At 35.8% G+C, this 17,132-nt stretch overlaps 2 protein-coding genes across 4 annotated transcripts; both read right to left on the bottom strand.

Annotated features, from left to right (window-relative positions):
- Nucleotides 1-285: 285 nt before the first annotated feature.
- LOC105344925 (sterile alpha motif domain-containing protein 3) lies at nt 286-5,357 on the bottom strand. 3 transcript variants are annotated; one of them, XM_011452840.4, is made up of 2 exons: nt 5,217-5,357; nt 286-3,622 (listed from the first exon to the last, which is right to left on the bottom strand). In XM_011452840.4, the coding sequence occupies exon 2, from the start codon at nt 3,599-3,601 to the stop codon at nt 2,738-2,740; it is 864 nt and encodes a 287-aa protein (XP_011451142.1). In that variant the 5' UTR covers nt 3,602-3,622; nt 5,217-5,357; the 3' UTR covers nt 286-2,737. The 3 variants fall into 3 exon arrangements, with proteins under 3 accessions (XP_011451142.1, XP_011451143.1, XP_065939253.1); XM_011452841.4 differs by having other exon boundaries at nt 286-3,619; nt 5,217-5,356; XM_066083181.1 differs by lacking the exon at nt 5,217-5,357 and adding an exon at nt 5,082-5,196.
- A 3,944-nt stretch (nt 5,358-9,301) lies between these two features.
- Nucleotides 9,302-12,949, bottom strand: LOC105344926 (uncharacterized). The gene is made up of 5 exons (XM_034452091.2): nt 12,681-12,949; nt 12,476-12,555; nt 10,957-11,062; nt 10,192-10,301; nt 9,302-9,707 (listed from the first exon to the last, which is right to left on the bottom strand). Exons 1-5 carry the CDS (start codon nt 12,784-12,786, stop codon nt 9,522-9,524), a joined length of 588 nt encoding a protein of 195 aa, XP_034307982.2. The 5' UTR covers nt 12,787-12,949; the 3' UTR covers nt 9,302-9,521.
- Nucleotides 12,950-17,132: the final 4,183 nt, after the last annotated feature.

Below are 17,132 nucleotides of genomic sequence, written 5' to 3'. Positions count from 1 at the left end.
CTATATGTTTTTGGCAGTGAACAAAATAATTTTTGAAAATAAGATTATCATTTAAAATAAAATAGGGGGTGGGTGTCAATGACCATTGAACACTAATTGGAGAAATAAACACAAAATATAAATTAAGTACTAATTGCATCAAGATTCTGCACCAAATGACATTGCTAAGTATTCTACAACAATATACACACTGTAGAAGTTTTCTAAGTTCTTTTATACAGAGAACTTTTAGTCTCTAGTCTGTGACTTAAGAAACCTTGTTACATATGTACATGTTTTTTTAAAAAAAAACCCTGGAAAATGCCACAAAATTCAGGAGGGAGACATACAACCATACAGATTCAAACTTTATTTGAGTGGGGGGTGGGGGCGGTTTGGAGACAATGCTGGCCACCATAGCATACACCAGGTAATAATAATTACCTGTATGTATACAAGTATACAAATGTCATTTCTACAGATAATAAAGGTGGAGGGGATATAGCCATGACAATACACATTGCATTGTAATCTATTTAACACTGAAATAAACAACACGATATATCCGTAATTATTTTTGTATAATTTCAAAAAAATTTGAAACACTACTCCCCCACCTAAAAAAAATTGAAAAAAAATGTAAGGATAATATAAAAACAAAAAGTACATCGATGAACATCTTTTCACCTACCGTAAAAACAAAATGTTAAAGCAATATGAGCTGAATTTTTTTTTTTACTAAAATGTTCTTTTCTACTAAAATAATAAAAAAAAAATCATGGTTTTTAAATTTCTGTTAGCCATAATTTTGTGGAAAAGGCCGTTAAGAAGCCTTATATGGAGCAAAATTGAATAATTGTCGTCCTGTACAAAATTTGATTTGCTATATATTCCTTAGAAGAGAAATATTTCCTTTGACAAAAATTAATGATTTTTTCAAATTTTATCTATCATAAAGTTTAATTCATATGCAGACTTATCATACTAGCAGGTTTTTGCAGCAAAATAAAATTCTAAAAAATACAGCTCATATTGCCTTAAACAATTAAAACAAAAACCGGACACACAGAACAGTACTACATATACAGGCGCTGTATACATGGTACATACACATAATATGCATAATTACAGTATATTTACATGCGAGACCTCCCTCTATCCTGTGTCCAGAACATAGTGCTTGGATATTGTAAATCTAAATGTGATAAAATTTAGACATGCACTTGTTAACCAAATTTAATAGGTCGATTCAGTTTCAATATCTTGTATTAAGGGGAATAACTCCATTTCTATTTTGAAATTTACATGTAGCTTTTCCCATCATTAAATTAAAACAATATTTCTTACAGAAGTTTAAAGGTACAGTTATGTGTTGAGAAAATATTATTCCCAGTTTTTGTATTTTCATTAGAGTAAGAATCAGATAAAGGTCTGAAAATTCTGTTTAATTACGGAGATGCTGAACTTTTGCTTTCACAATAAAACAAAAATCATGTCTACATCAAGAAAATTTTCAGCATGCAAAAATAAAGACTATTGTTTTGGCCAGAAATGCACTTCACAGAATTTAATGTAATAAGTGGTTAGATTGTCTATCTATTGTCACACAGCATGTTGAGGCATATAAAGCTTTGCTTTTGCTCAGCTTGGGAACATGTTAGGATATGAGTTGAGAGACTAAACTAGTTTACGACCTTGGAATTTTGAAAGTTTACATATTTTGGCATGTCTGCTATGGCACATTTCTTATTACCTACCCACAAGATATCATCATAAGCAAATATATATTGCTAATGTAAAAAAAATATGATTTTTTTCCCAGGCCAAAATTTTCAAATTATAATGCGACAGACAGGTATTTTATTTTTTGATTTTTGTGTTGGGGCTTGAGAACCAATCCATTTCCTATTATTATTATTTTTTTATTTGCCTTTTAAACGTTTCTAAATTTTCTGAACATGCAGAGCTGAGTAAGGTTTCTATAACAGGAAGACGTGATTTATGGTGCTAATACATTGAACTAAAACAAACATAATCTAACTGCCTCAAAGGATCACAACATTTCTTAAGCAACATGAGGGGATACAATAGAGGAACAATCTTAAGTTTATGTCTTTTGCAGTTTTTGAACGACTCAAGACAGAGCGCTAACCTGTCTGGACTTCTTCCTGATCATTGGGCGGGGGATGATTACACTTCACAATTTGTATTCAATGTCTCAATATTGCACTTAATGGTGTATGAGATATAACTCTCACAACGGAATGTTTCTAATACTGCAAGCAACTAAAAAAATGTTAAAGCACCTCCATATTTATGGGTATTGTTGCATGTAAAACACACAATGAAACGAGTACATTTAAGTTGCTTAAAACATAACATAAAATTACAAAAACATTAATTTCTAAACAAGTACAGCTTTTATAATAAAATGCACTATCTAACGGTAAAAAATACTGACACATATTGGATGGCATACACAGTGAAGGTTTAATTTCAATTATGCACCCTTCAGTTTCATTTGGGACTTTTATCAATTAATGTACAGTGTATATAGTTGTCTAATCAACTCCATGCTAGCTACATGTACATAGCAAACATTCCCTCATTATATGGCCGATTTCCCCCAGCACTTGACTGATTTCCCCCAGCACTTCACCGATTTCCCCCAGCACTTGACCGATTTCCCCCAGCACTTGACTGATTTCCCCCGGCTACGTGGCTGATTTCCCCCGGCTACGTGGCTGATTTCCCCCAGCTACGTAGCTGATTTTCCTTGGGAACAAGCCTTTTGTATCTTCTGCACCAACTGTTTACATAGCGGAGGAAACGGTGTGCCATCCCTCAGGTGTAAAATGGCCTTCTGTATGAAATTATACGTGTGGTTCAATGTCCGGGGGTACTGCATGTTAAACACCCAGTATGCCGAAAACAGCGTCCCCAGCGCGATCGTAAACTCCTCAAACTCTTGCACCACTTCTTCCTCGATGATCAGCACAAACTCGTCACTCTTGAATATCGAGCCCTTGGAGATGAGGATGGGGACAATTTTCCCCCGGGGGTCCACCTCTTCCTCCGGCCCGACTTCCCTCACCATCTCCACCAGGTTCTCCTTCAGTAGCAGGGGAATCAGGCACAGAGCGGTCACCATGTCCCAGTACTGCTTCAGGGCGAGATTCTGTTGTCTGACTGACTCAGCCTGTTTGAGTAGACCCCCGGAGCCCGGAGTCTGTCGCCCCAGGCTGATTACAGTGGACGCGTACTTCACGCAGTACTCTTGTATCAGGTGATCGATGTCCAGCCCCGTGATTCTCTGGAACTCTGCCAACATTTGTCTCCCTTTAAACAGCTGTGGGAAATGTTCTCGGAGAATTAAAATGGTTGGCATTTCCTCCGTCACAAACGCACGCCTGCCTTCGAACGTGTCGTCCAAGTACCTTTGCATCTCTTCTTCCGTCTCTTCCTTTGTGGAGGCCGAGTCACCTTTTTCGGAGACTTTTGGCTTTTTCTCCTGCGGGGCTAGTAGCTCTGACTTTGCGACTTCCTTCGCAACTTGAGTGGAGGATCCTGGGACAACCTCCGCAGTCATCATGGCCGCTTTACGCTTTGGTTTTTGTGACATGTTTCACTCTGTAAATCCCTGCTGTAATAAATAAAAAAAATTACTTTTTATTTCTTTATTCTTAGCTTCAGTTGTTATTTATAAACAATATTTTGTCACTAGAACATTATACAAAATCTGCCATTTAAATAAGCATTTGTCGGAAAGTCAAAACAGTAAGCATGACAGAAAACCATGAAACAACCCTCAGTGCAGTGATGATATCTATCTACAGCAATGACCAACCTGATATAACAGTGCTTCTAATTGGCCAACCAACCTGTGAGGGACGTATAGATCTAATATAATTGGCCAATTCAAATACTATTCCACACAAGTACAAATGTACATAATGATTCTTTTACAGTCTGTTCCAGGTTACTGTTTTCGTCACTTTTTGATGAATTTAAACAAGAATACACATACCTGTCAAAGAAGTATATATTGAAATTGATACAGGGAAAAAATCCAATATTTCTTCGTAGACATTTCATCTATTTTTACATGGAGAAACTAACTTAAACAAAAACAAATTTCTTACAGATATTAATAATATATGCACTCTTCACAGCCACCAACTCGAATAGGTTACAACAGCGAAATATCTAGGTGTTTCAATAACATCAGATATTAAGTGGAACCAGCACACATCGAACATCTGCAAGAAAGCTATCAAACAATTAACACCTTAAGCTTTCTAAAACCTAACCTCAACATCAGAAAGGCAAATATAAAAGAGAAAGCCTAGAAGACACTTGTATGACCTACGCTAGAATACTTGGGACCCATTTTTGAAGGATCATAAACACAAGATCGAGATGTTACAACGTCAGGCCGCCAGATATGTGACCAACCGATGTCACAACACCTCATCAGTAACCAACATGATTCACTCCCTAGAATGGCAAACTCTGGAGGTGAGGAGAAAGCGAGCCAGGCTGACTCTCATGTATAAGAACAAAAACGGACTAGTGAAAATTGAAACATCAGACAAACTAGTGACACCATCAAGACTTTGCCGAAACATGGAAGTACATTCCTTCCAAATACCATCGAGTTACACAGAAGTAAGGAAGGAATCATTCTACCCTCGTACCATCAGGGACTGGAATGCTCTGCCCACTGACAACACTACATCCCTGAGCCTCGAAATATTCAAGGCTCGCTTAAGTATCTGATTAATTTAATCAAGTTGTTTTTACTTGCACACTTTTTGATACTATTCAGCACTTATTTTTATTTTCTAAAATTTGGTATGCGCACCAAAGTGGCAGTGTCATCAGTGATTGATGGTGGCCGCAATCTGGTAGAAGTAGAATTGCCTTAAGCCTGTGTTTTGTTTACATCCTTTAACCTAAATTACCCCCCCCCCCAACCCCAAGTTATCGATTTCAGTACGTGATAATTGCAAATGGGCAAACAAAAGAGGCAAGATGGAGGGTTTAAAAATGACTTTAAAGCAACACATCTGTCAAGACATCAAATGGACCTCGCCGTTTACCTGTTAATGTGTTATGATTGAAAATGACAGCCGGTATTTAAATATTTTGCCGATTTGTTTCTGCGGTGTACCCCAACATCGAACTGCCGACTGTCACTGAATATAGTCATAAAAGTCGAAAATAAAACCACACACCTTTCAGTCACAGCTTTCCAGGTCGTGAAATTGCATCTGACGCAGTTGTCATCTCATTCAACTTCGGCCATCTTCCCTAAATTTTCATCTTTCTGCTCCGACACACGTGGGTGAATTCTTCGGTTTCAAACATTGAAAATATTACAGCCCGGATAAAAACGGAAATATCTAATAATAGGTCCATCAAAGATAATACAATTTATTTAGTTCTACACTTTACCCACGTTTATTTAAATTCTGTCACACAAAAACCAGAAAGGGAAATACGTGATCTCTTTCTAAAATCAAAGTACTGGAAGTACTGTACTGAGAAGAGAAGAAAGATACACAGTTTAATTGATCGTGTTTTACATGTAAAATGTAATAGGAAAGGAGGAACATTGAAAACATATGGCTGAACGAGGAATCATACCCGGGACCCCTGCAACTCTAGTTAGGAGCCCTACCATCCACGGTCCATATAGCCCCAACTACTACATTCCTCCCTCCTTAATTAGGCTAAATGATCTTCGCGGCCCTCGAAGATCACCCCAGGTTCTTCCCCTGGCAGGAGTTAACCTGTCAGTTCCAGGGGCAGGACATAACACAAAATGTAATAGGAAAGGAGGAATATTGAAAACTTTTGGCTTGACCGGGAATCGAACCCGGAACCCCTAGCTGCAACTCTAGTCAAGGGCTCTATCACTGACCCAGGCCGATCGATATTCACGGTCCATAAAGTCCCAACTATTACAACAAAAACATATGCAATCGCTTAAGGATTTTAACGTTACGTTGTCAATTAATTTATTATATCAATTTACATGTAAATATGCACATGCTTTTTTTAATTACTTAGCAAGGGAAACGTATTTTGACTCCTGACTCCGTGTGGGGACTTGATGTACATGCACATTGCACGCCTTTCTAGGTATATACATGTAAATACATGTACATGTATAACGTTAGCAGTTATTGTCTAAAGCAACACAAGATTTCTCTGGGCTGAGTAACTGAGTTCTATAAGATTTTATTTGCAGAATTCTATAAAGATATAAAATGTTCATCCACTGACAAAAAAAAAACCAAAAACCAAAAAAAACACCAAACCCCCCCAAACATACCCCCCCCCCCCCAAAAAAAAACAAAAACAAAAACAAAACAAAACAAAAAACAATGTATCATTTCTTTGGTTGTTCATGCAAACATGAATGAATACACCGAACATTGGAGAAAAAAAAAATTAATGTGATATATAATAATAGTATTTTACGACTGTGCCATTTTTTCTACGATTTATGTCTCGTATAAACTAGCAAAGAAAGAGTTTTTAAAATTACTTTTTTCATCTTCCTTTGAACTATCTTAGATGAATATATAAACTGAGTAAAAGCGCGTGAATGATCTTATACGTTGATCAACCAAACACGCATTGCAAACCTGTATTAACAGTACTAAGACACCAATTTTCAGTGTAAACATTGATTAATTAAATAGTATTTTTTATAGTATATTGTCACTTAATGAATTGAACACGGCTAGATAACGTGTTTGTAGGTCAATCTGATTAAAATCGGATCTTTGATCCCCCCCGACAAATTCGATGTCACTCTACGTAGCGAAATCGAATTTGTCGGAGCGGATCAAAGACCATAATCAGATTGGTTTGTGGCAGTTTCATCTGCAGATGCTGTATGAGGTCAATGCTTTAATTATTAGTGATTCCAAATAAAATTTATGGATTATCAATTGAAGAATTTCATAAATTTTGTGAGAAGATTGTGGTGGGAGTCTAGGTAGGGGGAGTTAACTCCTTCCTTTCTGGTTGTTTCGGTTCGAAATAGACGTCAGCATTGTTGCGCGGTCTGCTGAAGATGAGGTAGGCACATTCTTAGGTTATATTGAAGAAGAGTAGCAGGCTTGGGTAAAGGAAGAGGTAAAGGGTCACGATGAGTTGTATGATGAAATATAGGAAGATGCTGAGTTTTAGGAAGAGGTATAGAATCATGCTGAGTTGAAGGAAGAGGTAAAGGATTATGCTGATTTTTAGAAATAGGTATAGGATCATACTAGGCTGTAGGAGGAGGTATAAGATAATGTTGAGTTGTGGGATAAGGTATAGAATAATGATGAGTTGTAGAATGGAGTATAGAATCATGCTGAGTGTATGAAGAGCTATAGGATCATGCTGAGCTTTAGGAGGAGGTATGTACTCATGCTGAGTTGAAGGAAGAGGTAAAGGATCTTGCTGAGTTGTAGGAAGAGCTATAGGATCGTGCTGAGTTGTAGGATGAGGTATGGACTCATGCTGTGTTGTAGGAAGAGGTATGGACTCATGCTGAGTTGTAGGAAGAGGTATGGACTCATGCTGAGTTGTAGGAAGAGGTATAGGATCATGCTAGGTTGTAGGAAGAAGTATTAGATAATGTTAAGTTTTGGGATGAGGTATAGAATTATGCTGAGTTGTAGAATGGAGTATAGGAAGAGCTATAGGATCATGCTGAGCTTTATGAGGAGGTATGTACTCATACCGAGTTGTAGGAAGAGGTATAAATTCATGCTGAGATTTAGGAGGAGGTATAGGATCATGCTGAGTTGTAGGGAAAGGTATGACATCATGCTGAGTTGATGGATGAGGTATAGAATCATGTTGAGTTGTAGGAATGATATAGAATCATGTTGAGTTGTAGGATGGGTATAAGATCATGCTTAGTTGTAGGATGAAATATAAAATCATGCCGAGTTGCAGGAAAAGGATAAGGTATATGCACCTGCTGAGATGTAGGATGAGATTTAGGACAATATATACTGAGTTGTATGAGATTTAGGACAATATATACTGAGATGTAGGATGAGATTTAGGACAATTTATACTGAGTTGTATGATAATTTGCTTTTACAGCTCATTATGGCCAGAAACACCAACGCAGCTGTGGTTGTTAATAAAAAGAATATACATGTACACACCGTGTAAACCTTATTTCAGGCAAGTATAGACTGAAATTGCAGATTGAACGTCTTAACATTCAAATTAAAAATCTTTCCTACAGCATATCCTTAATATTAATAAGTTCCCGTTCATGTGTTGTAAAATTTTCAAATTTACTGGGTAATATCTACAATGTCACACGTATGTCATGGGAATACTGCTAGTGCATAATCCATGTTTGGTAATTGCATTGGTCAATACAGACTTAATCTAAATAATCTATGTTCCAAGATATTTATGCAGCATTTATCAGGATTAGAACTTTTTACTAGAAAGAAGATACAGTAACTAATTTGAAACGCCCCTATCTTGACACTTGACAGATTATAATATATAAAAGAATGCAGGGACTTTGTAACTTTGTATTACAAGTGGAACGTATTGCTCCCTGGGCAATTTAAGAAAATATTCAAATTAGCTTCACATTTTTCAATCAAATATTTTACTCAATAATAGCAACAACATCCCACTGTATCATGGAGTGCGCGCGTTCCTATCAACCCTGACAACTATTACTATGTATTACTAGTACATTGTCAATATAAATCAAGTTCGAAAGCCTTATGCAGGCACGTAAGACTTATCCTATTATCAAGGATTTGTCCTAACCTAGTTTTAAGCGACCGTCTTCGACGTCTCAACTGACCACAACCTCCGCTTTTGCCGCTTATACTTAGTATACGCTTACAACCCACGTTATCAACGTCAACCGGAAGTGCTTATTACTCAGCGTTAGTAGACAGAATTGAAAAGAAAATGAATTAAATTTCGACATCTGTTTTTTTAATCAAAATATTTACATTTGCAAATAAGCTTCCTTATATGAACCTATATAATAGCGGAAACGTTTAATTCTGTATGAACGTTTTCGTGACGTCTTAACAGGTTCTTCGGCCCGTCGGGCTTCACAGGATTTGATCACGTGACCAACAAAGTTCATATCCCAGGGAACTTTTTAAATTGCTGTTTATTTCTTAAATCAAAATTGTTTTCACAATAAACTGATATAAAAACCTGATAAATACGGTAATATACATGTAACAACAGATGGCTTATCCAAAAAACCTAGTAACATGAATTCATATCATCAAACATACAAAGGGAGGCTGAGTGCATGATCAAATGTTTTAATGTGTAAAAATATAATCTGACGTTGAAGTCAAGGAAAACTGTTACAAACAACATTGAATAGAAATTCATTAAATATTAGGTCAACATGCATATAACTAATTCTGTACATTTGTATTGATTAAAACTTCTGTCATATTGAATCAATTTTCTTTTGAAATTGCTCATCAGAACTATATATTTCTATATAGGTTATCCAGGTGGCGCGTCTATCTGCGGGGGCATACAGTGTTTGGTACTGTCCACCTACATCTATCTCCTCCCAGGAACGAGCGCCGGCGGGAACAGTATCCCTGTCGGAACCGACAGTCGTATTCATTCTCCGTGATCACGCACTTGTCCCCGGGGGGCACTGTGCTCCCTTGGAGTGGCTGTTGAGGAAGATCAATCTCAACCTGAAATTGATAAAAAATATGATATATGAAAGCTGTGTGTACTGAGTATCATTAATCAGCGAATCTCGGGGGGAGGGTGATAGTGCCTAAACTCTCTCCTTGGAAAATTCAAACCTGTTTATTTCACAAATTTACATAAAGCTATCGAAAATAGGCTTCGATCCCCCCTCCCCCACCTTCTACCATACCCTGCCCCGACAAACGATATTATCCCTTGGTTCCAACTTCCTAGAACAAAATTCTGGGTCCGCGCATGATATGCCTAATCACTGTGTTGCGAATAACATGTATGTATAGGCAAACAAATCAGTATTACATCATTAAATATCCTAATGACATAATTTAATAATCTTGATGACGGGAAATAACTTTCTTTAATGACATGCCGTCTTGATGACGGGAAAAAATTAATGTGTCCAAACACATATTGTATTGATCTACAATCTATATTGAAACCTTTTACAACAGCTATCGATGATCTTACCTCACAAGAGCAGTCGTAATTAGTTATGCTGTTAAGCTGGACCAGGTTAAAATCGTGATGTTCATGAATTACATAACGTGGTGCTTCATCCGGGAACTCACTACGGCCGACTGAAAAGGAAAGACAACTCTGTGAATTGCAAAGCTCGGTGAATGATAAGTTTTATTCATCTGATTTAGAGATGGCTCGATCGTGAACCATATCAATGGCTCAAACCGTGTTGAAGCAACAAATGTCAAATTTTTGCGATATGCGTTCAGGATGCCTTTATTCAAATTAACCAAAATCATTATAAAGCGTGACCATTAACCATACTTTTTAGGTTATACCCTTGTTGTTTTCTGTAAGCAACCGAAATACTGTTCATATAGAGTGGCGACCTTCCTTTAAGCGGTGGTTTAGAGCCGTTTTAGCAAGAGCTTGGACTTTGAGCAGTACGTGACTAGCTCCGATTTGATGAAGGCGGGATCTATTCATGGTAATTGTTTAGTCATTGGCTGATGGATATGAATACATTGAACGACACTTGTCCGACTTCATCCAGGGCTGTATATTTCAGTTGAAACAGCGTCAATTTCACACAACAAAGCAGATCTTGAGAAAAAAAACTTCCCGATTTTGACAGTCATTGTATGAGTATAAATGAGCTTCTCTTAGTTAGCGAATTAGAAGCAAGGATATCAGATTGTTTTAATGAGCTAACTAGATATTCACATCCCACCAACAGTCCAAGCTCTTGTCAAATTGGCTCTGATCGTCATTTACCGTATATGATATGACCCTGGAGACGGTTTAGTCGGTGGGGTCCACAAGAGTTCGCAGATCCCCTACCATATATAGTAAGCAGTTGTCCGGGTAGAGCTATCCGACCCTAGGGGAACAACGTAATGGGCATTAGAAGTATTTCGAAACACCAGTACCGTATGAAAAACATATACTGGAATTTCCTTATACTAGTATTACGCGAGTACTTAATTCCGCGATCCCGCTGTTTTGAATCAAATCGCGAGAATATAAAATCGCGAACGCGGATCCTTTCTCCATATTTCTTATAGTTCCAAACACTCAGAAAATAATGGCGAGGTTTTAAAATCCGCGATGGGTGCTTCTCGCGATTTTACGCGGATATAAATTCCTCGCGTTTAATTAGGAATTTACAGTAACCAAGGACGGTTAGGGTAGAAAACTGTCTGATATTTCTTTTTCCTCATACAGAAGAGTAAGAGGCTTAAAGCATATTTAAAAATAAATTTCATTAATTGAACTGTTGATGTACCTGAGGGAGATCGATTTTTAAGGAGGCTGGGTGGTCTACAAATGGCCCATCATGTCGGCCTTCAAGTTTCACTTATAATATTTTAGGGCCATAAATAAACATTTATAGTCAAGAAAAATCCAAACTTTTAAACTTAAGAATTGATGTTAATATATAAATAGTGCCTGTTTGGGAGGGTAACTGTTGAAATTGACACCCCGAGACAACCATTGTCAACCGACGCCAAGCGGAGGTTGCCAATTAATGGTTTTCGAGGGGTGTCAATTTCAACAGTTACCCTCCCAAACAGGCACTATTTATTTTATTATACTGAATGTCTTGATTTTAAAGAGAATTTTATTGCTTTTATATAGAAATGACGTGAATTCTACGGCGAACCGTACGCGCATAATTTACATGCGCGTAAATTATGCGCGTACGGTTCGCCGTAGAATTCACGTCATTTCTATATAAAAGCAATATAAAAATTCTCTAAAATTTAAACATTCAGTATAATAAAATAAATATTGCCTGTTCAGGAGGATACCAGTTGAAATTGACACCCCTCGAAAACCATTGTCAGCCTCCGCTTCGCGTCGGTTGACAATGGTTTCCTCGGGGTGTCAATTTCAACTGGTACCCTCCCAAACAGGCACTATTTATATAATGTTACCCATTGCCAAGTGTGTTGCTAACGCTGAGGGTAATATAACTGATTACCAACTTCGTCTAAACCAATCAGATTTCAGTATTTAACATGAAAGTATAATAAATACACTGTATAATTATATTTGTAGAGAGCTATAAAATCACCATGGCTACCGCGGCCCTCTTGGGAATGCCAGTACTGCAATAAGTTTAATTCAAAGTTTAATATCAAACTTACGCTTAGCGAGTTTTAAAACCGTAAAAACGATGGCAGTGTTTTAATTGGCGGGTCTGTGTATTATTTCACAAACAACAATGAAGGTGAGTAAAGAAAGAAAAAAAAATTCGATAAAAAGAGATAACAAAACAATCCTATCCCACCTTTAGATTTGAAGTAAGCTGAATCAGAAAAACAGACTCCATTTCTCTCTCTGTGGACTGTAGAACGAATCCAGTGAACGCTGAAAAAAACCCAAAATTAATCTATGTACTTTCATAGATAAATACCATTCAAAAAATGATGTATAGGTGTAATGAATATAGGTAGAATGATAAAAGAATAAAATAATATTGGTCTAATTCTCACCTAAGTCGGACCGGCAAAATCTGTTTTGGTCATGCTGTATAAAAGGCCCACATCCGAGAGCAAAACTCGTCAGATTTAGTCCAAGCAAACTAGCGAGAAGCAACATTATGCCATCCACTCATCTAACTTTTTATTCTACGAAATGACTGATGGTTTTATACATGTACACTTGCGATAAGAATTCATTTTTCGAAATAGCTAGATAATCATCAGAATTTTGAGATACGAGGTTTTGACAAGTGCGGTGCATGTTTTACGGTCCACGGTTCCTCATTGTGACGTCAGAGAGACGCACCGCTCCAGGTACGGAGGATCGCTACAGCTATAACTTCAAGCTTTAGTCATAAGGGTCTCCGATCCTCAGCCGCAAAATATTTTTTTCATCATAAAAATGTTCTTTGTCCTTCAAATTTTAAAAATAAAATGGAATAAAACCAAATTTACTGATGGTATAATGGAATACGTATACAATTTTAAGTTGGGATCAAATTAAAAACAAAAACAGTTGCACCAGTGCATCAGTGGCTCGAACCCCTTTACCTTTATGTAGAAGATCTCCGCGGAACCACTCAGCCGAGCAGTTCGTAGAAAAGGTGTTTGTAATATTAACACTACAAGGCTTATTAAATTTGTCTATATGAAAGACAGATTTATTGTACGAATAAAAAAATTCCGGATAATTTAGAGTTATCGAGCATTTCTGAGGGCTGGACGGTCGCGGCAATTTTTTGACTATTAATTATTAATTAATTATTATTATTGATTAGTATTATACTTATCTATTTTTGTTAAAGAGCTTTGTATGTACAGATATAGGAAAATGTTCATATTTTAGACAGTTAGTATTATAATGTTCTTTTTACCACACGGAATTTATCCAATCTAATTAAAATTAGATCTTTGATCCGCTCCTAATAGATCGCTACACAAAGAAGCGATCTAATAGGAGCGGATCAAAGATCTGATTTTAATTAGACTGGAATTTATCCACACGAAATAAATCAAAATTCTTATTTCCTATGTAGGAAGTAATGATATTATATTTTCTTTTTATCAAATTCTGCTATTTATTGAACAAGAGCCAATGGGCAACATCGCTCACATGAACAACAGTTCCTTGCATAATTATATTGCAGTTTTTAATAGTTTCACCATAAATTAAATTAAACTTTAACCCCCCCCCCCCGAGAGGCCCCTGTAATAGTCAGGGGACACAATTTAAACAATGCTCTAAACAGTTATCTCACAAATTGTAGCATTCTAGTTCTTGAGAAGAAGATTGTTATACATTTTCCCCATTCTGTGGACCCTTCTTGTTTCCCCATTATTAGTGTTGGGGTCACGATTTTGACAATTTAGAATGTAGATTTTAAAGGATGCTTGCATAGTAATTTCACAAACTGTAGCAACGTATGTAGGTCTAAAGAAGAGGACTTTTAAACATTTTCCCTATTTATATATTTCTATGTTTAACTTTAAACTCCTCTTAGGGCCCCAGTAATGGTCCAGGGGTCACGATTTAGCAATTCAGAATTGTCTCTATATTTTCAAGCTTTGGTGTAAATATTGGCGTTTCTGGTGCAGTGGTTATTGAGAAGAAGACTTTTACTGTTTTGCAATTATCTTCCTTTTTATCAAAATCTTTAGAGTTTCCTTCCGATAAGAATGCTTTATATCATACATGATGAACCTTAACTGAATATTAACTGAAAGGCCTGGGAAGGTGACTGAATGACACACCTAGGTAAATAAAGTAAATAAAGTAGGCCATTGCAAGTACTGTAATTTTTGTATTATAATATAGTTACATTGTATCAATTATTTAATTTTTGAAATCACAAAAAAGAAAAAAATTATTATGATACACTTGATTTCTGGATTTGTTTTCTTTTTTTGTGAATGATGATATTAATTATTCATAAATTCCCTTCCCGGCTCCCATAGAGCACGGATCACGTGTAAGCACGTTTTAAACAACTTACGATATGTTGAGAAATTAATAATTTTGCAAGGGAATATAAGGTTCATTTCAATTTGTCAAATGTCATCCGAAATATTATTATAATAATACCTTTATTTGACATATTTATTGTCCACTTAAAGAATAAATTTTTAAGTAAATTGCGCACAATCGTTAACATTACATAAAATTCTGTAAAGTACAGGTAATGAACTTTGTGTTTTATTTGTTGAGATATACGCGTATAGATTTTAGTTCGGTTAACGCCTCTAAATAAAGAGTTAGCTAATGTTTATCTACCAACACAATGTAACTATCCCCAACTCTTAGGTTCAGTTACTGTAATCCTCTTTGTAATTTGTTTTGTAACTTATAAATCTGGTGTTATATACACAATACAAATAAATAAATAAAAAATAAATAGATAAATAAATAAATAAATGAATAAATAAATTGAATAAATAAATAAATGAATGAAAATCAGCAATTGATTATTGAAGGACTACGCTTTAACTCCATCAGATACAAGATGGTGACAAACTGGCAAAGGGAACATGGATTCTTCTATGCATTAAGGTTCTTCACAGGAATAATTTACGGAAAAAGATTTATGTTTATTTTATTATGTTTTTTACAAAAAAATGTACAGATGATTAGTTAACCATTTTGACTAGTTCGGTGTTTGTTTTGACTAAAGAACTATTAAATAGTTGACATATTTAAAAATACCCATGTGTAAGGGTATCAAAGTATGAACGTACTGTTGATTCTTCAAACAACAGTTGCAAAAGGAATATGATTGTTTTCAGCATATCAGGTTTCGTTTTCATTTTGAATTTACATGCAATGAATCGTAAAAACTTGTAACTTTGTGTGTATAGGAAGGAAAAATGCAACTTGAATTGGTACATGTAATACCGTTTTATTAAAAAGTACATTTTTATCGTTGTGCACGTAATAAAAATAAGTCTGATGGGCTTTGGAGACAAGGCCACTAAGTAAAAGTTTTTCCATTTATTTAAGCTGTCAAGAAGGTCGATTGATTTTTTAAAATATCAAAACACAAAATGTCGTGAATATCATTTTATCATTAATTACATTGAAAAAAATTGTTCTGAAAAATGCGAATGTTGGGTTTTATATAAAACCTGCAATAGAATAGCGAAAAATCAATGTAAAAATTATCGTTGTATGGATAGCTTTTAGTTAGTATTTTCTTATTGCCTACCTATAGGGGCACGATTTTGGTCAAAAAGTATTTTTCTGATTTTAATGTTTAAAATACTTCAGTAGGGCATCTTTAATAGGCAACCAAAATGTGAGTATCATTTGTTGAGTTTTAAGCGAGTTACACAGCTCACAATCATTTGCTATGTAAACAAAGCTTTTGTTTACGTTTTGAAATTGAAAATTCCAGCTTTAGACCTAAAATGAATGTGTTAAACGTTAGAAACTGTTTATTTATGCTTGAAATAAATAAAGAGGATAGACAAATCAGCTTGAAAAAGATTTTTATTGGTATATTGAACCAAGTTAAACAAAAAACAGGGCACGAGCCTTGTTTACATGACACAGAGTTGTGAGTCTTGGGTCTTGCTCATAACTCTACGACTGACTCTCAAATTTCACTTGATCATTAGAAATACATTCATAAAGCATTGTAAATAAAAAAAATAGCACAATGGAATTTGAAGAAAATCGTGACCATGCCCCTTTAACGTGACGGGAAACAAAGGGACATTTTACTTTGACAGGTAGTGGTTAAAACATCGGTGGACTCTAACGCTAACACATCACAGCGATCAGGAAAAACTGTTCAAAGGGAAATTCATATCTGTGACAAAACACGGAAAGAAATAAAGAACATGCAAAATAAAATTACAATACAAATTAAACAAATACATTACAAAACAACACCCATACAAAATAATTAAAAAATAAAAAAGAAGAAAGGGATTGTGGTACTGCGAGGTATGTTAGGTATATGTGCAACTATTTGTGCGATCTCGTATTTCTAATAATCAAAGTACTGAAGTACTGACGGGAGTTTATTTTATCGATTATTATTTATCTTAAAATCATCGTATGTAAATTTGCTTGGCAAGTAGTTTATAATCTGTATTTCAATTACGCACATTTTTATAATGTGAATACTCGGACTTTTCCGACAAGAATTTCGAGAAAACCTCTAATGAATCCTGTTGTGTAATATTTAAAACATAGAATTGATTTCATCAAATTATGTATCGGTTTTCGAAATATTTCAAAAATTGTATGGACCCAACCAATAATGCACTCTCGTCTCGTTCAATCAGATGCTCGGCTATCTCCGTTAATCTCCGACAAGTAAGAGATACCAGGTCACGTGATAGCTTAATGATGCGACCTCTAAATATGGACTGACTCTCTGCTTGTCGGAGATGTACGGAGACAGCCGATGGATGCAATTCTGAAATACATTGACACAATGGAAACCAGGTAGCAAACCTTGC

Source organism: Magallana gigas, chromosome 4 (assembly GCF_963853765.1).
Source record: "Magallana gigas chromosome 4, xbMagGiga1.1, whole genome shotgun sequence".
NCBI classification, from domain to species: Eukaryota; Metazoa; Mollusca; class Bivalvia; order Ostreida; family Ostreidae; genus Magallana; species Magallana gigas.
The sequence above is the reverse complement of the archived record's forward strand: the minus strand, read 5'-3'. Positions and strand labels throughout refer to the sequence as shown.